The sequence below is a fragment of the Parasteatoda tepidariorum genome, chromosome 8, assembly GCF_982258835.1.
Source record: "Parasteatoda tepidariorum strain Cologne lab strain chromosome 8, Ptep-v5.0, whole genome shotgun sequence".
NCBI lineage: Eukaryota > Metazoa > Arthropoda > Arachnida > Araneae > Theridiidae > Parasteatoda > Parasteatoda tepidariorum.
Window position 1 is genome coordinate 6,413,408 of NC_141762.1, and position 22,426 is coordinate 6,435,833.

The window sequence follows — 22,426 nt, forward strand, 5'->3', positions numbered from 1 at the left end:
TTTAATTAACTTATCGTTAATTAACATTCTAACTTATGTAGAGAAACTTGGCTCATATGTATGCATACACATACGTCATTTGGCTGATAAAGATTTGCTGGCACTGACTTCATAGGTCACATGTGTGGGTATGGGAGATCTTCTTCCTGAGGTGCAAGTACCCAATTCTTTATTTAGAAATATCACAAGAGTTACCTTAGTAATTTTTAACCCTTATTAAGTAAGAAATTATAAAAATATAAATACATAGGTGGAAGCGACTGACTTTAGTTTAACTGTATTTTTAGCGTTTATATGCCGTATTTTTAATTTTTAGCACTTATAGTATAACACATAACTTTTTAAAAATGAATCCACTTTGTGTTAAAAGTGCCCTTTTCTGCTGGCTGCGATTCGTTTTAAATCGTTTGTTTTAAATATCAGCTACATTTACACCAACAAAACATTTTGGTAAATTGTTCCAGTTTATATCAGAGTTTTTACTCTCTCCGCCATTGTGTAAAGCAAAAATTCATTTATCGTAAGAAACTGAAATAAATGTTCAATAAAATTTTTGGGAACATAGTTGGAACATGGAAAACATTAGCGAAACGTTTATTTTTATTAAAAAATAAATAATAACTCGAACTACAAATGATTAAAGCCAGTTTCATAAGCTAATTTTATTTTTTATATTTGCATAAGATAAAAGTTGAAAAATTCCAATTTTTGGATAAAAAAAAAAAGGAAGAGATATGCACAATATTTAAGAGTTTGAAAGATGGTACAAAAATGAGAAATTTAATTTATATATATTTTGTTTTTGAAAGGTTCTCCATATCCTGCTGACGTGTGAGCTGTGAGACTTATTTCATACCATTGTTTGCTAAAGAGATTGGCTAGTGTGTATTGGGAACCAAAGCACACTGGTATTTCAATGGTGGCGTGGCATTCATTGTATTTCCAAGATCTTCCGCCAACCATGCTTACCTGAAAAAATAATAAGAAACAGAATTACTTTCATGCAAACGTCTGGTTTCATTGGGGGGGAGGGGGAAAGAAAGTTGCTTTACTCTTTGTTAATCGACTAAAGGTCTCAAGTTCACGCGATTGATCCTCTCTTTGCAATTTTCCGTTTTTCCGTAGTTTCGGCAAATTTTGCTTTTCCCTAATGCAGATATAGTGCGCAAAATTAAAAACGGACCACCCTGAGTAACTTTTGATCTAATGATCGGATCTTCACGTTCTAGGACTCAATCTTAATAGCTCAAAAGCGGGGGGGGGACTTCGAATATACCATTTAATTAGCCCAGACGATATTTTTAATTACAAAATCAGACACATAAATATACCTTTCTTTCAAGGGATTCAGATTTTTCACCCCCAAAATATAAGGGGTAGCCTCAACCTGGGAAATAGGGTCCCCATAGTTTGATCACGAGAGAAATTCAAAGTTGAAACCCTAATGTTAATTTTATTTTTTTGCGTATTTCGCCATATCTCGCGAAGTTTCAAAGCGAATTGAAAAATCTTTGCACACAATTATAAAATTCGTATATCCAAAGATACATCCATGCAAAAAATAAATTTTAATAAATATTTACTATTTTTTATTATTTTATTTAAAGATGGTCGTAAAATTTTTGACTTATAAGGCACATTAAATTCTTGCATCATTTTAAAGTATCTGATTTTACATAGCAATTTACAAAATTTGAGCAAAATCTGTGGAAAAGTTCGTGAGAAATCAAATTTAAAATGTACAACTTTTTTAAAATTCGATTTCTCAGGAACTATTCAGCCGATTTCACTCAAATTTTGTGTTTCGCCATGTAAATCTAGATACTTTAGAATGTAAAAAATTTTATACCTTTCTCTTATTCTTATTTTATAAAATTCTTTCGACTATTGCTAAATAAAATAATAGAAAATAGTAAATATTTACTAACATTAATTTATTGCGTGGATTTATTTTCAAGATGTGGCAAACATTTCTTGAGATATGGCGAAATGCGCAAAAAATTAAATTAACATTAAGGGGTCTATACTTTAAATCGCTCTCCTGACCAAACTATGGGGACCCTTTTTCCCTGATTGCTGCTACTCTCCTAGCTTGGGTGTCAAAAATCCGAATCAGTCGCAAGAAAGGTATGTTTATTCAGAGAAAGTACGTTTTTGTGTCTGATTTCGTAACTTAAAATATCGTCATTACAAATTATTTAGCATATTCGATGTCACATCCTCAAATCATTAAGATTGATTCCTAGGATGTGAAGATCCGATCATTAGATCAAAAACTATTCAAGGTAGCCTGTTTTTTATTTTGCACACGTTACATTCCAACTTCTTATTGATACATTATGTTGTGGGAGAAACGCAAGATGTGTCATATAACCATAATTCTGGTGAGGGGAAATTGTGCAACCTTGAGGTCACCCATTCTGTTTACAAAGAGCATAATAGAGAGATAGCACTTTTATGCACTGTAATGGTGAATGATTTTTTAAGAAATCTATGAAAGATAAATGGAGAGATGTAGAAATATACTGTTAGCTGTATGTCACTAAAGCAGAACCAGTTTTATTTTTTCCTCACAGAATTTTAAAATTGGTTTCAAAGTTTGTCAACAGATGGTGCTGTTCATTGACAAAAAACTAATAAACAATGTTTTTAACCTTTTAAACATTGATTTCTAATTTTTTTCATAGAGAAAGTCATTTTTTGGCAGACCACTGTTTTTACTACCGTTGATAGTATTATAATTTTTTTCCTTAAATTTGGACTCTCTTCCTGCCTTTAGTCTCTGGAACACTTGCCTTCAGTCCTGGGTGATCTGGGGTTTATCCAAATTATCAGATTTTCACGTGCGAAGACTCAACCTTAATAGCTCAGGGTTCCAAAAGTAAAAGTGCAAATTAATAAGTGTAAGACGATATTTTGAGTTTCATAACTTAAAATATCGTTTTACACTTATCCTTTTTTTTCATAATTTTTTTCAGGGACAAAAACGTACTTTTTCTGAATATAAAGATACCTTTTAATTCGACTCTCAAAATAAGGTAGCCGTAATCTGGGAAATAGGTAAGGAGAGGTAATAAGTTTTGATTGCTTAATGTTAATTATACTTTTTGAGCAATTCTCCAATTTTTTGGAAACTTTTTAAGCACAACCTAAACTTTTTTTTCCTAATCTAAAAATCGTTTCTTTTTTTCAGATATACTTTTTTTCTCTATTTAGTACTATGTCATAAATAATTAAGAGTTAATTATTTTCACTTTTTATAACAATGTTCACAAAATTTTGAATTACAAGAAAATTTTATGCAATTTAAAACAAAAAATTTAAATGACAAACTGACAGAATACAAAATTTAAACACAAGTAATCGATTTCTGCTTACACAAAATTACAAAAATCGTTTAACCAAAGAAATTCCATCTAAACAATAATTTTCAATTAATATTTCTCATTGTTTTTATTGCTATTGTTGTTATCGGTGGCCGTTAAAGCACTGGGGGTGCGATTGTCCCTGTTTTCCAGTAGCGCCATCTATGGACTCAGAATTCGACTTCTTCCACAGCCATATGTCGCACACGTTTTTAGGGCGGACCCATTCATTCCTCATAGATTATAATTTTGACCTGAACAAGAGAACGATCGTACTCCAATTCAGTATCCCCAGAGGTATTGATTTGTTATGGGAACTTGGAGGACTTTGTGACTCAACTGATTTAATGTGCACCAGTCACCATTTATTACACGGGATTCTTCGACCGGCTGCATTAAAACAGCCGTTCTCATGAACGAGAATCCAGCTCCCTACCAACCAGGCTATACCGGTCTCATTATTTTTAATATTAATTGAAAATAGCTCTGATTAATATAAAAACACATTTTTTTCCGAATATATTTAATTTTTAATTGACAAATATGGTTAAATCACAAATCATGTAAAAATATGTTAAATGGGAAATATGTTTAAATCACAAATTCCAAAATTTGATCGAAATCGATAAAATTGTTTCTGAGTAATAGTTCCAAAAAATATTTTTAAATTTTTCTTTCTCAAGAACTATTTGACCATTGAGTTCCTTTTTCAAATTTTATTTAGAAAGGATAAACAGATGTAAAAGTTCACATACTTCAAAATTTTTTAATTTATTATTAATTAAAATTTTAATAAATAGTTATTAAATATAATTTTTTACATGGAATAATTAGCATAGATTTGAATTTTATAGTTCGGTACGAAAATTTTTTTAATTCTTTTCATTAGCTCTGTCGATATGGCGAAATATTCATTAGGTGAAAATTACATCACATATCCCAAACAATCGGTTGCTCTCCCGACTAAACTTTCGGGCGTATATTTTTTAGATTGCGACTAACCACCATATCTTGATTATCAAAATCTAAATCCGTTGTTGTTCTTGTTGTCATAGGCCATTAAGGAAAAATGGTGCTATTTTTCATGTTTTCCAGAGGCGCCACCTATGGCCAAGAATCTGAATTCTGCCACACCCATACGTCACACCTGTTTATAGGGCGGACCCATTCGCACATTCATTCATTCATCCACAGATCGTAATTTTAACCTGAACCAGAGAACGATCAATCCAGAATTCATAACCCTTAGAGGTATAATTTGTTACGGGAACATGGAGGACTTTGTAACCCGACAGACTTGTCGTGCTCCAGTCTCCATTTTACTACACGAAGAGTCTTCGGCCTGCTGGATTACAACTCCCGTTTTCACGAACGTGAGTCCACCACCCTGCCAACCAGACTATCCCTCTAAATCCGCTGAAATAAAGGTAAGTTTATTCAGTAAAAGTGCGTTTTTGTGTCTGATATCCTAACTTAATTCATAATGAAGAATTAATTAATTATTTTAGGCTAATCGTTAGAACAATTAAGAGAACTTAGTTGGTGAGATTTAGAATCAAAATTATTCAGGCTGACATTTATTTTCTTGGATAACTTCATTGATGTGAATGGTACTCATTATTTTCGTCAGGGCCTGATCCAGAAATGCCGGGCCCTAGTTTCAGAACTGATAGAGGCCTCCTAGTTGTTACTTTAAACAAAATTTATCCGTTGTATAATAGTGTAGTGCTTTGTAGTGGGGTCACAGTACCTTTGCAACAATTTTTTAAAATAAAGGTATAATCATTCATTTTGAGGATGCGTTACATGCTCATTTAAGTTATAATCAATAATTTATCTTCAAAAAGAAATTAAACTGTTTAATTTTTTTTAAATTTTAAAAAAAGTTGAAAAAATTCTAAATTTTTAAATCCCTAAGGCTTTTTTATTTTAACATATTTTCAAAAAAAGTTTTTTTCATAGTGCTTGAAATATTTATCTTAATAATTTTGTGCATTCATTTGTTGATATATCAATTAGAATATTTTTTATAGATTATTTTGTAAAAAAGAAGAAAAAAAAGAGTAAACATTCCTGTTAGGTATATATAACATGCCGTAAAAATTGTAATACCTCATAAAATGCTTATTCCATGCACAGTTTAAATAAGTGTATTATACTCAAGATAAAAAAGTTTACTTCAAAGCTTTATCTTAAATAGAAAAAATTCCTTAGGGATTTAATTAAGATTAAGACACAAAATTATCATCTATGCGAAAAAGCACTTTAAAGTCAGACTGCTGAGCAAGTTTCTGTATTAGAACAATTTAAAATCATTCATAACTTTTTTTAAAAATGCAGATAGAGAGATGAATTTTTTTCTGTACATTTGAAATACTTTGAAGTTTTATTATAAGCAATAAAAAAAAATTTGGTATTTTTGTCATTTTTTGGGTACTGTGACCCCTTAAATTATTTATAACATAAATAAATTATAATATATTAGTAAATTTGAGCTTATATCTATTTCGATCTTTGCTAACTCATAATTCTAATAAACTATTCTTAAGGAAATACACACAAAAAAATTCTTTGTTACACTTAGGGGACCCCAGAAATGGATGGATCACTTGGCCAGGCCTTATGATAAATCAGACACTGCGATGAACAATTTCATTTAGTAATTAAAATTATACTTACACTTATGTATGACACATGATATCTGTACACTTTTGTGTCTGATTTCGCTACTCAATTGATAGTTAGCACTAATTAACTAAAGCATTTAAGTTCAGTCGTATAAACTTCTAAGAGCGTCAAAATGAGAACAAATGTTGTTATTTTTCTTCTCAATTTCATTGCAATGATTAATTGTTCAATGAATAGTACTCACGCGTAACTATCATTACAATTATTCAATTTAAATTCACTAGTATATAAAACATTTTAACTCGATTCCACACGGAGGTAGCTTTTAATAAATGATGGTTGACATTGGCGGTAACCAACACCCCACATTTATTCCTTTTTCGAATGTGATAGGAACACGCCTACCGAGACAGAAACGCCCACCTCGATGCAAACATGCTTAGTTCGATGGATGGAACATTATGATCAGTCAACTTGCTATTTATGACTGCGACATTGTCTGCCTCACGCTGTTGCTGCTCAGTCTCGATCACACACAACGGCGGCCTGTACACACACTTGACTGCTAATTGCAACATATGAGCGACCACGCCCACAACTGTGGTCTTAATACAGCTCTCACGATCAGACCTCAAAGCCCGGTGAACTTAATTCAGCTCTTCAGGCCTCTCGCAAAACGGCAATGAATTAACTAGTGATATCCATTGATCAAATTCTATATCAGATAAGATTGTGGCGAGGGAGTAATCTAGTATAACTACAGTTATTCCATTCACATTCACTGGTGTGTAATACATGTTAACTCGATTCTATTAGAAGGTATCTTTTGAGGGATGACGGTCGACTGTCTCCACAATACTTACACTAGTGTAGGTCAAAATGTATTTGTCGATGGTTTTCCTCACGAAGTCATCAAATATTCGAAACCAAGAGAATGTCAAGATGCCATCATTCAGCTTATGGAATATGACCTCTGGTCTGGCGGGTAAAAGAACTACAGTCAGATTCAAGGTCCACTCTTTGTTTTCTTCGCCCCTCGCTCCTCGAGAAAAATTGAAGCTATACAGACCACTGGGTGTTAATCCACTGATGGTTATTTCCTTACTTTTGTCTAAGTAATGGAGAAAAAATATTAATATGTGATGGTTTTTGAGAGATAGCACTTCATAGCGGTAGCACTATAATATGCTAAGAATTTATAAATAGAATTGACGTCTCAAGATTACGTGATTTCCCCTCTCTCCGCAATTTTCCCCTTTCCATTGCAATCGTTTCAATAACTCTCTTGCGTCTTCCCCCACTCAAGTACTTCTAACTGAAACGTACTGTCATGGAGAAAAAGCAAATGTTGTCGGAATCATGGTAACGGAGAGGGAAAAAGTACAGAGAGTGGGGAAATCGCGCATCCTATTCTATTTATAAAGAGAAAATGTTAACTTTAAACACTACAAGTATTTATTATTAGTTTTACGCGTGACTAAATATCCAGCATAAGCTGTGATTATCTCTACAGAAATAAACAATAAGAAATCTTTCTGGCAAATTCTTTAGGTCAAAAACTCATCTTATTTGAGCAACTTTAAGAACTGTGAGTTGAATAAAGTTGACAAAAATGAGCTTTGTTAATCATTATTTTTACGCGTAACAACTTGCTCTGCTTACGCTGTAACGATCTCTACAGATCGCAAAAATAATGAATTTGTCAGTTTGTCTACATTAGAAATTTATTATATTTCAGTTAACTTTAAAAATTATAATTAACTATAAAGTGTAATTTTTAGTATTTTTTGCACTGTCTATGATATTTATATGACATATTTCCTCACATTTTGGTCAGGAAACAAAATTCCCTAAACTCAAATAATAAGATATTTTCGTGTCATAAAACTGTCCAAAATATTACTTGAATGAAATTTCTAACCTTCCTAATAATTTTCATAAATTTTTTTTAAAAAAAATCCTACATATGAGAGCCTACTTATATTTTTACATATTTAATCGCTTTATTAAGGTATGCAATTAAAGCAATTATATATTTTTTAAATTTTTTATATCTTATTTTTTTTGTGCCGAAAATTATCCAATAAACTGGATGCTGGTTTAGGACGACAATCATATTAAGATTTCGTCAATAAAAGAGCTATGAATTTGCGTAAAATTATTTTTTCATTTATTCTTTTCTATAATATTCTATTCCATAAGGTGAATTACATGGGCTACTGTAATAAGTGATACATGGCTAAAATGTCATCATATATAACGTGATAACATACAGTAATCCCATATACAGTATCCAATGAAAGTGTGAGTTATATACTCTACAGTAATAAATTTGGCGAGAAGATATTATAAAGATATCGTCACTAAAACTGTGTATCAATACAGTTTAATTGTTAATTTTTATAATATTCTATTCCATAGTTTGAGTTACATGGGCTACTTTAACATGTGGTTGCAGTATTACAGTGCATGGGAATGTAGGTTACATGCTCTTCTGTAATATATTTTCCTGGAGGATATTATATTAAGATATCGTCAATAAAACAGTAGTGTATCAATGCAGTTTAATTTTTAATTTTTACAATATTCTATTCCATAGTTTGAGTTACATACGCTTCTTTAATATGTGATTACAGTACATGGCTAATTTGTAATAACATATAGTGTGATGACATACACTAATCACACGCACACAATATCCCATGTAAATGTGAGTTACATGGGCATCTGTAATATATGGGATAAGAATTTTTCCTTTTTCTTTTTTTTCTTCATATTTTTCGAATTTAAAAAAGAAGTGTGACACGCGATGGGTATAATTTCAGCAAATACGTATTTGGTAAGAGCAATTCCTTTTAGTTCCTTCGTGTTCTCCGCATATTTACCCTCTCTTTACATTTTACATTTTTAATATACAATACCTCTGCAATGCACTATAGAATGATAACAGCATTCAATAAAATAACAATATAGAACAGTAACATGTACCTGTAACATTAAATCTATAATAATATATTGTTTTCTCATAGATTTCACTGTATTTCAGGGAATACTTCCCATCATTTAATTCATCAACAATCTTAAATTTCACGCTCGTATCTGTGACGTTCAGCACTTGAATGCTCGATTCCTCTTCTGGAAAGAACAAAACGAATGTAATTTTTACTTCCACTATTGCTAGTGCATATTATGACAGATGAACACTAAAAACAGAAAAATATTTCAATATTTTTTAATGACGTTTTTTTATTTATTTCAAAAAGCTTAACATTTCCTTTTCGCTGTTTTGGGTGTTTAATTTAATGTTAAATTTTGTTTTGGTGCGCAAGAAATGTAAAACTTAGAATCTTGAAATTACGAAATTGCATAGGAAGTAGGATGGAATAAAATAATTCAACATTCGATTAGAGAATTATTAGCTGTAAAACTTACAGCAAAAATCACCGTACTGGCTGTAGTGAAGACCACAAAGAATGCAACTACAGACTTGAAATTTGGCGAGCTAAAGAGGAAATTTGGCGAGAAGTTAGCACGAGTTTTTTCGAAAAATTTGTAATTTTAAGAGCTTTTTTTTTGTAAATTTTTAGCCAACTTATTTTATTTTACGTTGCATTTTGTTTTTTTCCGAGAAAAAATATAAGAGTTAGAAGCTTGAAACCACGAATGTGTACAGAAAACTGTACAAGAAGTATAATGGACATTAACATTTGGTAATTATCTAGTTTTAAATTTGTTGTAAAAAATAACCATTAAAGGACCTGAAAGAATCGTTTTCATTTATGAACTTAACGCGAGTTTTTTTAATTTTTAATCGTAATTCCACTTTGTCTGAAATAATTTTAAGTATTATATAATTTTAAGTGTTTTTTCGTGAGTTTTTTTCGCTTTGTTTTAGTGATAATTACTTATCTATTCTTCTAGAAAAATCCATTTATCTCTCTCTAAATCTTCAGATTATAAGCTTGCTTTTAATTGGATAATAAAAATAAGAAGAAATGAATAAAGGAAATGAGATTATGTGTTGCCAGATATAAATCTTAATATTTGCATAGAAATTTTTAGAAAATATAAAAGACTCAGGAAAGATAAAAGTCGTTTCTAATTTTGTTATGCGATTATCATTATGTTTTGTTACAATTTAAATTGATTCTTATTTATTACTTCCTAACTTGCCATACACTCTATATTCCTAAGTTTATATATATATATATATATATATATATATATATATATATATATATATATATATATATATATATATATATATACAAATACTATTGATTATTTTTCAGCGTTTATTTCGTTACGGTAAGCATATTAACAATATGTTCTTACATAAAAATTGCTTATTTTATAAAACAATTTTTTAAATAAAATATCTGCTTCTAAAGGAAAAAAAAAACAAATATGTATGTCACCTACTAGAATTTTTCAGCGGAGCGAGCTGGTGTCACATCCACCAAATTTTTTTAAAATCATTTTTTAAATGTTGAAAAAATTATGTTATTTTCTTAACTACAAATAAAAGACTTTGAGCCTTGGTGGTTGAGGGTTATAAAGCGTTGGAATTCCAACGAGGCGAAATGGAGTCGAATCCCATCGATAGCTGGTCGATTCGAATGTGCTGATGTAAAATATTCGCAATAGTAGACGGATTAAGGGTTAGAGTTCCCATGCCGTCAAACTAACCCTGGGAGGTTTTCAAAATTTTCCTCACCTCACCTCAACGCAAATGCGGGTTAGTTCCATCAAAAAGTCCACCACGAAGGCAAATTTTTTTCCAACACTTGATCCAGGAGTTCCCTTGTCTTCTTGATTGGGTTCATAATTTCAAGGCTACCGAGTTGAACATTAGTGGGCGTAAACCCCGAAAATTGGGTAGGCTGCTCAACGACGGTGGTTCCTACCAACAGTCACAACTTCCACAGTATTTAGAGGACTTTTTGACAGGTTTTGAAGACAGATTTAGAGTGTACGTTGATGGACTTTTAGTCGAATTGCTGATTATCCACCATACACATAAGCTGAGCTTTTTCTTCTAATCTGTACAATGAATTTGAGGATTGATAGCGAACATCATTGTTTACAGGATATATATTATTATTTTTTTAAATTTACCTCCTCCAATGATGTTGATCTCAAATACTTTGCTTCTCAGTCCGTGTGAGTTTTTGGCGTCGCATGTGTAGCTTCCACTATGATTTTTAGATGTCACGTTGAAGATAAGCAGGGTCCCGTTATCGACCTCATTTTCAACCCAAATGGGAGGGTCCAAATGGGGACCCACTGTCTTAGAATGCTACAAGATGTACAAAAAAAAAATAGAATCAGCAGAGTATAATGATTCTACCGTGTATCAAATAATGATTATCGATTTGAAAGAAGAAACAAATCAATGAAAGAAAAACAGAAAAGAATGGAAATATAAGATTTGCTGCGTGCTTCTTAGGAAACCAGATATTTATGCTTACCCAATATCTTTCTACATTCTAAATTTAACAACTTTCTATATTCTAATTTAACTTTTAACTCTAAAAGTAAGGCATCGATAGCATCGTTTTAGCGCGCTCTAACAGCCACATGAGGTTGTATGTCGCTGGGAGAGGTTTTAATGGTCTGTCCTAAAGGCTTTTTTCAATACAAAGTCTATGGAAAAAATTCCGTCAATCCCAAAAGTGGTCGTAAATAGAGGTGGTCTTTCCTGGAGGTTTCACTGTATAAATTTGAGCGTACAGAAATGATTCAACTGTTACAGAAAAGATCTTATTTTCATTTTAACGAGTATTAAGATGTGTATATCACTAATGCGACCTGTAGTCCTCTACGGAGGCTAAAGCTGGACATTGAGAAAACATATCCTAAACAACTAGACAGGTGGCTCTGAAAAACGGGGAAAACCACCTCTCAGATGGCTTGCTGACCTTTTCTTTTATTGTATAACCGTCGTTGAGCAGTTGATTGAATTTTCACTTTACGACTAATGTTCAACTTTGCATCCTTGTAATTTCGAACCCAATCCAGAAGACAAGGAAACTCCTGGATAAAGTATTGGGTGAAATTAAACTCGTAGAGGACTTTTTGATGGAACTAACCCGCATTTGCGTTACATGGGGAGGAAAAGTACGAAAAACTCCCATGGTAGGCCTGGCGGCAAGGGGACTCTAACCGTCTACCACTGAAGATATTTTACGTCAGGACTGTGGTCAGTGCGAACCGGGTGTGGAGTTCGAATCAACCAGCCATTGCCGGGATTCGAACACGGTTCACCTCAATAGGAGGTGAGCGCTATACCTCCTAAGCCATTACAGCTGGGCTTGATGGCATTCAAAAAGATCTGAAAACATTTACTAATTTGACTACAAAGTAACTAATTTGAAAACAAAACAAACATCTGACAGACTCCGTTGGCAACTTGTTGGCCTGATCTGAGCTGCAGTGCCAAAAAGAAGAAGAGGAAGGAATAGGTAATGGATTATCTAAATAGTTTTCAGGTTACCTAGGTTGTTTGAGAAACAAGACTATTTTTTGCCACTTTAACGAATGAGCCTAGAAAATCTGCACATTTTCTAAATAATCTGCAGAATCACTGATTGCAGCACTTTATCGTAAACGTTAATACTTAATAATCGGAATGATCCGCCATGCAACAGAAAATCTTGTTTTATAGTTTTGGCTGTCAGCAATAAAATTTGCAAGATTTTGAAAATTACTGAGAGTAAATTCTCGTTTCCAAAAAAGAACGCAGAAAACCATTTTTTATAAATTTCATTTATTTTTTTTTTCCTTCCTTTATTTTTTCAATTGCTCGGTCATTTTTTGTGACACTCGGTACTTAATACTATGCGAAACTAATTGACTCCCCAAATGCAAACATTGATTGATAGCTTGTAGAGCGTGTGAAAAAATTATAGTTTAAAAATTTAACTACGTGTATTTTAATGAAATATGAAATGTTTACTTTAAAATTACTATGGTATTCGGAGGACAGGAAAGATATCTGGAGAGGGCATTTTGGGCGATATCCAAATTTCTAAATTTTTGGCCAATTAAAAAATATAACCATGATCGGAATAAATGAAAATCCAATAGCGTAATATTGGGTGAGTAAGGCAACCTCAATTCAATAATTTTTTCCATGGTTTTGGTTTTCCTGATTGATACGAGTCGGAAATGTCAAAATTACCTGATTTAAACATAGAAAAACACTTTTGGTATTTACAAACGTTTAATGCGCTTGGATATACATATGTTTTAGTCAGTTACTGTTGCGTCAATACTCTTGTGAAACTGGAAAAAGCATGCAATGCCGGATATATTATATACCTCTTTTGGGATTTAACTTGCTTTTTTACCATGTATTGCACAAAAAATTAAATTATTAAATAAATAAATAAGGCTTAATTACACTGACGGAAAAAAAAATTCCAACACTAGAAGGAATTGTGCTAGATAAATTAAATTTGGTGAGCTTGTTTGTACAACTAAAATATGATGTCTATTCAAATTTCGCACCTGACGCATAAGTTTGGAGCTAGCAGCGCCACTGTGAACATGCAAATCAGGGTTGCTTTAAATACATGTTCTACAGTTTGTAAGCGTTATTTTTCGTGAAATTTTGACATAGTGAGTTGTTGTTAGTCAATAATGCTTTTAAGAAGACGAAGAAGACATTATCAACAGCTCACTGACTTTAAATAGGGTCGTGTAATATGCATAGGGCTACGAGAATGGTGAATTTTCTTTCCGCGATATTGCAGAAAGACTGGGAAGAATTGTGTCCACGGTGCATGATTGTTGACAGGAGTGGTCAAGGGCAGGTACTGCTTCAAGAAGACCACGCGGCACTTCCCAGACCGTCGTGTACTGAGTCTGCATCAGAAATTCGAGCTGCAGCGAGACGCACTGTAGCTTGCGTCCCACTCACTCCAAACCACTCTCCCTAACGACGTGAGTGGGGGGTCGAGTTAGAACTCACTGGAGGACAGAGTGGAGATCGATTGGCCTAGAGACACTGGACCAACACCTGGGGAACAATTTCCTATGAGAGCAGGAGCACTCTCGTAGTGCAGCTTGACTGCAAATTTGTACGTCAACCTAGTGAATCAACCTGTTTTCTTGCCATTCATGAGCAGCATTCAAGGGGGCATTTTTCAACAGGATAACGCTCGCCCTCATACTGCCGTTGTAACCCAGAATAATGCTCTGCAGAATGTCGACATGCTTCCTTGGCCTGCTAAATCGCCAGATCTTTCTCCAATCAAGCACGTATGGGACAAAATTGGATGAAAACTTCAGCGTCATCCACAACCAGCATTAACTATCCCCGTATCGACTGACCAAGTGCAACAGACATGGAACTCCATCCCACAAAATGACTTACTACAATGCGTGCTTGCATTCAAAATTCTGGTGGTTATATCGGTTATTAATGTACTAGTATTTCAAAGTTGGAATGGTTTTTTTCTTAAATGCTTTAACCTGTGATCTTGGAACTTTAATCAATTAAATATGTCAAACAAAAACATTGCTGGAATTTTATTACTCTAGAATAATTTTTTCTTATTGTTGGGATTTTATATCCATCAGTGTGCTTAGAAGTAAACAAGTCATTCTAATCTTTGGCATGATTTATCATACCTCTAGGGGTACTGATCCAGGAGTTTCCTTGTCTTCTGGATTGGTTCAAACTTACAAGGCTACGAGGTTGAACATTAGTAGTCGTAAACCCAAAATTGGGTCGGCTGTTCAATGACGGTAAAAAAAAAATCTTTGGCATGAATTTGAAGTACTCAATGAATCAACTAAATGACAAACGAATATCGACATCAGATATCGATGATATTTGCTCTCATATATTTGCTATCATATGCACGTTGACCTCATTTTTAACGAAAAAAATGATGATTAACAAATAAATTTTTAATTGTCCTTTTTTCATATTTAGTCGCACCATGGTGGCTTGTAATAGTTAATTTTGACCTATATTCAAATTAATTAGAGTGTCTCGAATGGATTTTAAGTTTAATTTAAGAGGATATTCTTTTCTGCCGTGTGATTTCTGTGTGATTCTCCAAAAACTTGACAATTTCGTTTCACAATTTCTTTAAACCAAAAGGGTGCTTTAAAAAATTCGTACTTACTCTTTATAAGGCACTTAACAAGAGCAAAATAAAGGGAACTCACATTTACGATACTGGCTGCTAAGTCAATCATCTGATTCAAAAAATGCCAAGAGCTCACACTATTGATATGTTATATTTTTGCATATCCCTAGAGTGGCATTTTTTAATATAAGGCTTGTTACTAAGCTCTAAAAGCAGATTTAAGCTTAAGAAAGTTCTATTAGAATCACCCGAATATTATACATTATAATTTGTGTTCTTTTTTGAAAATACGTTGTCCTGTATAATAAATCGGTACAGGCCTGTTACACGCCTCGGTTTAAAACTTCAAAGCTATGATAAGAGCTGTTAAATTAATCCAACATAATGGTGGGAAAAAAGCAATGCTACAGGGGAGCAAGACTTAAAATTTTCTTAAAATAATAGAAGAATTCCCTTGGCTGAAAACCTAGGGGCAAACTTTAGGCGAGTTTGATCGAAGAATTATTTTACATCTTCAAATATACGAGGGCTGTTTATTAAGTAAGGGCGGTTTTGTTGTGTACACTAATAGGTGACGCGTGCGTCGTGTCCCGGCATTCCTTGGGAACTACTGTACTCCGTTACAGCTGCGCAGGTAACCTGTATGGTCAGTTTTGTGTCTTTAAAATGCTCAAGTTTAACAAATCGCCTTCCCCGTATAAAATACGGTTAGTGATGTGTTTTTAGCCGGCAAAAAGCCTGTCTACTGCATGGGTATTGATAAATGTTTAAGCAAACTTGGCAACTATTTTGAAAAAAAAAAGAGAAACTTATGTAGAATCAAAAAATAAATTTTCTCCAAGAAAGTTTGTTTTTTTATTTTCAAACGGCCTTTACTTAAAAAACAGTCCTCATAGATAAATTACTAATACCACTTTAATTATTGAAATGTTGATGAAAAAATTATAAATAAGTTTCAATCAGATCCGGAGAGTGACTTCCAGTTAATTTAAATTTTTTTTAAGGAAATTGTAAATGGATCATTTTTTTTATACATATATATGAGAAAAATTGTGTTTTAAATGTATTAAAACATAGCAACTTTCTATATCAAACCAATCTTGTGATATTTTGTTTGGACATAGTCAGGGGCATAGTTTTGACATATGTTTGGAGGGCGTTTATCTCCTTCTGACATATATAAATATATTTATACAATTTATTTTTCTCTAAATGTTTAAATTGCAAAAAATCAATAACGAAAATTTATAAATCTACATCCTACTTACCGTACAATAGCTTATTAATTATGTAATGTATAATTTCGGAAGGGGTTTTTTCCCCCGTCCCTTAAGCCACGCCACTGGGCATGATATTATTAGGTTTTTGGAGAATCACCCACATATTTAAAAGTTTTAAGGTATTATGGCGGATGGGAACATATTTCATCACTTATAGAGAAATACTGATGAAATAATAGTTTTGTTACAACTTTTAACTTTTTTTCTTACTAAATGATATAACTCAAATGGCGTTCCGTAATCACCACATTTAATCTGAATATGGATTTTGGGACTTCCTGTCAAAAAATACATATTTTAAGTCGCACATTGAGCATTAAAAAAATCTAACGAATCATAATTGGAAGAGGGGATTAAAATCATCAAAATCAGTTTAATTGAGGGAGAAAACTTTAAATTATTGCAGACCTTCAGATGTAGCGACCCTGTCCACTTACGGCCACTTCTGGGAGGCACGGAGATTTTTCCTTATACTTTATGTTAAATAAAACCTTTAGATAAAGACCAATAAAATCTCTCCCAGTGACGGGGCAAACATCTGCACCAAATGCTGAAAAGTATAGAAATTAAGGTCACGAGTTAATATTTTATAGAAAAAAAATTATGGACGCTATGAAAATCTTTCAAATTAGTAGCAATCAAGACTAAATTGAAAAACATCAAAATCAATTTGACAGCTTGATGAAATTTAAAGATGTTTCTCATGCACCTTCCAATTTATCTCCATTTCATCCTGCAATAAAACAGGTTTTGAGAATTTCAGCTCCACCTCCCTACTACGGTTCTCTTTGATTTAGGAAGCATCATTGTTTTTTTTTCTATCTTAAATATTAATTTGAATTGCTTAATGTGTGTATATATATATATATATATATATATATATATATATATATATATATATATATATATATATATATATATATATATATATATATATATATATATATATATATATATATATATATATATATATATATATATATATTAAGGAGAGACAACGTAACAAGTTTTGATTTACTTCGTTATACCACTCGTAGGTAGGATGAGGATCACCAGTGGCAGAGCACCGGACCTTCAGAACCACATTTTCTTTCGCAGTTATGTTTGAAAAGTCGTCGTTGAAAACGGGTGGTCCTGCGAAAGAATTGTAGTCAAGGATTAAGATAAGAATCGATTATTGCAAACTGTCTGAAAGAAACTAGGCTAATTGAGAAATCATTGATATAATTGTAGTTTCTAATTAGCCTAAAATGGCCTTATGAGCTCACTTAAATAAGCCTGAAAACTGTTAGGTAGATCAAAGGGTGCTAGAGACTTTTTCAATTAGCCTAAAACATAGCAAACAGTTATTTTTTGAAGTGTAGGTTAATTAAATTAGCGTACGACATGTTTATGCATAATCAGTGATGGTTAAAAAACACTTTCAAGACTATTTTTTAGATAAATACGGGTTAATAAACACCGGAAATACCCTAAATCAATGGTTCCTAACTCCCGGGCAGCTTACCGTTACTGGTCTGTGTATCAAACGGTACCGGGTCGTCCCATGAATAATTATTTCCATTTTATTTACAGTGATGTTTTTCTCTCGGTTTTTTTAATTTGCGAATTTATTGTAATAGTTTAATAGCTTTTCAAGAAACACTTTTAAGGATTGAAATTTCCAGACGACAAAAAATAAGAGAAAAAAAGATAGAAAAGAAAAGGAGAGCCGGGTCATAAGACTGCTTAAAAGTCACTGAGTGATTGATTATTCGAGCAGTTATCTTTATTCTTTTGGAACAATCTATAACAGCTCTGATGCACGACGACTTGCATTAATCACTTAAGTTGTTATTTGCAAAAGTTTTGTTTGATTTCGATAGAATATTTTCAAAGTTATAGCAGTAAAACATGAGACAAAAAATGAGTTCTTAGTAAATATTTCCATATCTCCACATATCGTATATTTAACCTGACTTTACAAAAATTTATTGCAATTATTGCAAATAATAATCGAAATAATCTTTACCAGTTAAAAGCTTTTACTCTATTTCTTGTCATAGGGTGCTCATATATACTTGTTTTCATTCGTAATTTATTATCGGTCACTCAAATCTCTAAAAGGTTTAAACTATAAGTATAATAGTATGAGAAATCTCAGTTAAAGTTACAAAAATAAACATTCAGGTATTTTTTTCTAGATGCTTGTTTTTTCTAAAATAACTTTTTTTTTTAAATTTAACTTTCATCTCTAAGTAAATCATTGACAGCATCGTCTTTAGTGCACTCTGACTGTCTTATGAGGTTGTATCGGCAAAAAGAACTCTTTAAATGAGAGTCTCACACAATTATTTAGAATACATTTTATTTGATAAATATTTTGCTTTGATATTTTTTTGTGTTCCCTTATTTGAAATTTTCCGCATTTGGTGCAGATATTTGTCCGAGCGCTGGAAGAGGTTTTAATGGTCACTGTTAAAGGTTTTCGTCCATGGAAAAAATTTCGTGCCTCCCAAAAGTGGTCGCAAATAGAGGTGGTCTTTCCTGGAGGTTTCACTGTTTATATATATATATATATATATATATATATATATATATATATATATATATATATATATATATATATATATATATATATATATATATATATATATATATATATATATATATATATATATATATATATATATATATATATTTCTTGTATTTATTTATTTTGTTGTATATTATACGTAATGTTATGACTTTAAAGGCTAGATAATTGAAGAGACTTAGGCGGCTTCTGATAAAAAGGCATTTTATTACGCTATATGGAGTATGGAAAACAGTGTTCGTGGGATATTTACATTTATGGTTTCCCCATTTCAGGGATTATTTGGATATGGATTTATCTAGCCATGGAAAATATGAAAAAGACACGCATTTTTGCCTGCCCGGAGCTTTTAAAAAGTGAGCTTCTGAAAGGGAGTGGTTGCAAGGATCTTCTTATCTTCTTGAAACGTCATTCAATTGATAAAATTTAGAGATTTTGATTCGCTAAAAGGATATCGCCACTCTGACGGTGGGAAATTTTTGGGACTATCTTAATGCTTCTTTATCTACGAATTATTGCCCATTAACTTCAGAAAATAATCTTTTATCTGGCTCAATGGCTCTTTGTGAGAGACCGACTTCCACATTTTAAACATGATAAAAAACATATGTTTCAGCTTATTAGTTAATATAGAAAGACTCGCATGAGAAATTCTATATTATATATATATATATATATATATATATATATATATATATATATATATATATATATATATATATATATATATATATATATATATATATATATAGAGAGAGAGAGAGAGAGAGAGAGAAACTGTTTTGAGCTCAACTGCTATTTTCTATTTATATAAAGCAAATGAAGTTTTTAATCACGAAGTATTATCTATTCAAACACCAACTCCTATCTTCCGTAACTACTACTGCTTCTCCATAATTATTTCGAAAATTATGATTAAAGCAAAAGCACAGATCAAAATAAATAAAATCGCCAATGATCAACATTAATGACCCCTCCCCTAAAAATATCAATACCATCCAACAAAAATACTAGTAATATTTTTTTCTAAAATTGTTTCAAAATACTCGAAACAACTGGGAATCGAACAACACTGCCACTCCACCACAAACTTTCTTAAGTTATCTCATCAGTATGGTTTTAAAAAGTACTGATGACCCAATAAATTTTTAATCGATGTACCACACACACACGAAGGGAACTCTTTCCCGTAATATCTCTTTTGTTAAGAATTTTTCATTTTCTTCTTAGCATTTTCGTTTTTGTCAGTTTTATCTCGTGCATTGCATGAAATTGGCTTCTCTCCAGTATGTGCTTTTAAATGATGTTTCAAAGAGAATGTTCTATCACACAAACTGCATTCTGCTTCTTTTCCTCTATGAAAAGCATACCGTTTCTTTACATTTTATTCTTTATTTTCTAATCCTCGACCCCATTTATTGGTTTTACGACTACTAATGTGCAACTCCGTAGCCTTGTCATTTTGAACCCAATCCAGAAGACAAGGGAACTCCTGGATCAAGTATTAGGAGAAGTTTGCCTTCGTGGAGGGCGTTTTGATGGGACTAACCAGCATTTACGTTACATGGAAAGGAAAACCACAAAAACTATCCACGGTTAGCTTTACGGCAAGGGGACCCTAACCAATGATCCGTCCAACATTGAAGATATTTTACGTCAGCACTGTGGTCGGTGAGAGCCGGATGCTGGATTCATTCGTTGCTGGGATTCGGACCCGGTTGGATCCTGTTCACCTCATTGGAAGGCGAACGCTCTATCCCCTGAACCATCGCGGCTCAACAGGATGAAAAATAATTCATTTCTTTACATTACAGTTATCTGTAAGAGACCATACTGCTGCACATAATGCTTGAATTACGCTTTCCATCAATATGAACATAAGAATGTTTACTTAAACTGCCTTCCCGTGTCCTGCTACACTCACTACATAAATAAGACTTCCAATATAAGAAGTTATGCTTTCGTTAGAGGACAGGAATATTTTTCCAACTTATAAAACCAGAGCCTGACTAAGGCAGGGGCATACGGGGCCAAATCGAATAAAAAGTTTATTTTACGTTTCCTTCTTTCATGAACTTTTTTTAAGCAAAATATCACTACAGTGTAAAATTCTTTATATGTTAGCCTCTTCAATAATCTATCATATGAACACAAATAATCTATATTTCGTAAATCCATGGCTTTCTAGGGCGGAATTCAGTTAAATTTTCGCCATGACGATGCGCAAATTTGGTCAAAGAAAAGCCTGTATTTTTACATATTGCAAAATATAATGTGTTTACAAAAATACGGGCTTAAGTAAGCCATCGTAATTGCGAAAATTTAGCTGAATTCCGCCCTAATGTCAGCAAAGGATATGCATTTTTTGCAGCTAGATGACTAAGTTAAAAATCAGTTAATCCATTGTTGACCGTTTTATACTTCTTTAATTCAGGGCTTGTTTTTTATAAATGTAATATGCCTTGCCATCGGAAATAAAAAAAATTCAGTTAATTTAAAGAAAATAATAACTTAGTTAAAATAACATTGCTTTACATTTTCTAATTATAAATATAAATAGCATTTTTGTCAAATTTTGGCTCTTCAGATCTCCTATATCCTTTTAATGATGGACATAGAATGGTCTGAAAACCAATAAAATGAACAGAACGATACTTCGCTTGACCATTGAAGGGGCTATTTTAGGTTCAATTTTCTTGTTATATATCTATAATGAGGTGAAAATTTTAAAGTTCGGTTCCTCATCTCTGAAGCAAAGGGGGGTAGGGGACTTTTGCCCTGGGCCACAATTAGGCCTTGTATAAAACTGTTAATTTGTTAATAGTACTTACGAATTTCAATACAGAGGAGTAAATTCGAACGTAGTGTATATTTTATATTGGAAAATCAACCGAGAATTGTATTTCTTTCTTTTTTGAAAGCATTAATTATACATTTTTTTAAAAAAATAATAAAACATTGTTGAACTTACCAGCGTTTACTGCGATAAAACAAATAAAAATTAAGAAAATCATGTCTGAGTTTTTAGGCAATTCTGAATGAAACTCTGAAAAGAATAAAAAAGGGGGATAAGTGATTTCAGAAGGATTGTTCTTGCAGTGATAACATTCATTCAGAAATCTTATATTTCTTTCCGATAAGGGAGAAAAAATGATAGCGGAATAATATATAGATATTATTTGTGGCTTGAAAATAATGTCATACTTAATTACATAATGATTACGAAAATAAAGATTTATTTCCGATATGGGGCTTATGAAATAATATGTAAGCATATTTTTGGCAATTTTGGACTCCGTCTCTGTTAGCAAAAAAGTAAAAACCTCTCCCATGCTTACGTAAGAAAGCCGCAACCCCCACCCTCTCTGATTTTTGCTTTGATTTTTTCTGCAGTAAACTAATTTTATAAATCAAAATAAAAGATGTAATTTCCTTTGTAACAAATTTTATGCTTTCATTCTCATTATAAAATTT

General features: G+C 32.3%; 1 protein-coding gene across 1 annotated transcript; it reads right to left on the reverse strand.

The window, feature by feature from the left end:
• Nucleotides 1–647: 647 nt before the first annotated feature.
• On the reverse strand, nt 648–22,081 carry LOC107445407 (protein sidekick-1). The gene is made up of 6 exons (XM_043039674.3): nt 21,924–22,081; nt 17,396–17,511; nt 11,112–11,292; nt 8,982–9,128; nt 6,857–7,104; nt 648–969 (listed from the first exon to the last, which is right to left on the reverse strand). The coding sequence occupies exons 1-6, from the start codon at nt 21,964–21,966 to the stop codon at nt 781–783; spliced, it is 924 nt and encodes a 307-aa protein (XP_042895608.2). The 5' UTR covers nt 21,967–22,081; the 3' UTR covers nt 648–780.
• Between the last annotated feature and the right edge of the window lie 345 nt (nt 22,082–22,426).

Bases quoted from the DNA above. Each gene is read 5' to 3' on its own strand.
- LOC107445407 (XM_043039674.3), bottom strand. From the start codon at position 21,966: ATGATTTTCTTAATTTTTATTTGTTTTATCGCAGTAAACGCTG. The intron at 9,129-11,111 runs GTAAATTTAAAA...TGTTCTTTCCAG, and splicing joins GATCAACATCATTGGAGGAG to AAGAGGAATCGAGCATTCAA. The intron at 7,105-8,981 runs GTACATGTTACT...TCCATTACTTAG, and splicing joins TTATAGATTTAATGTTACAG to ACAAAAGTAAGGAAATAACC.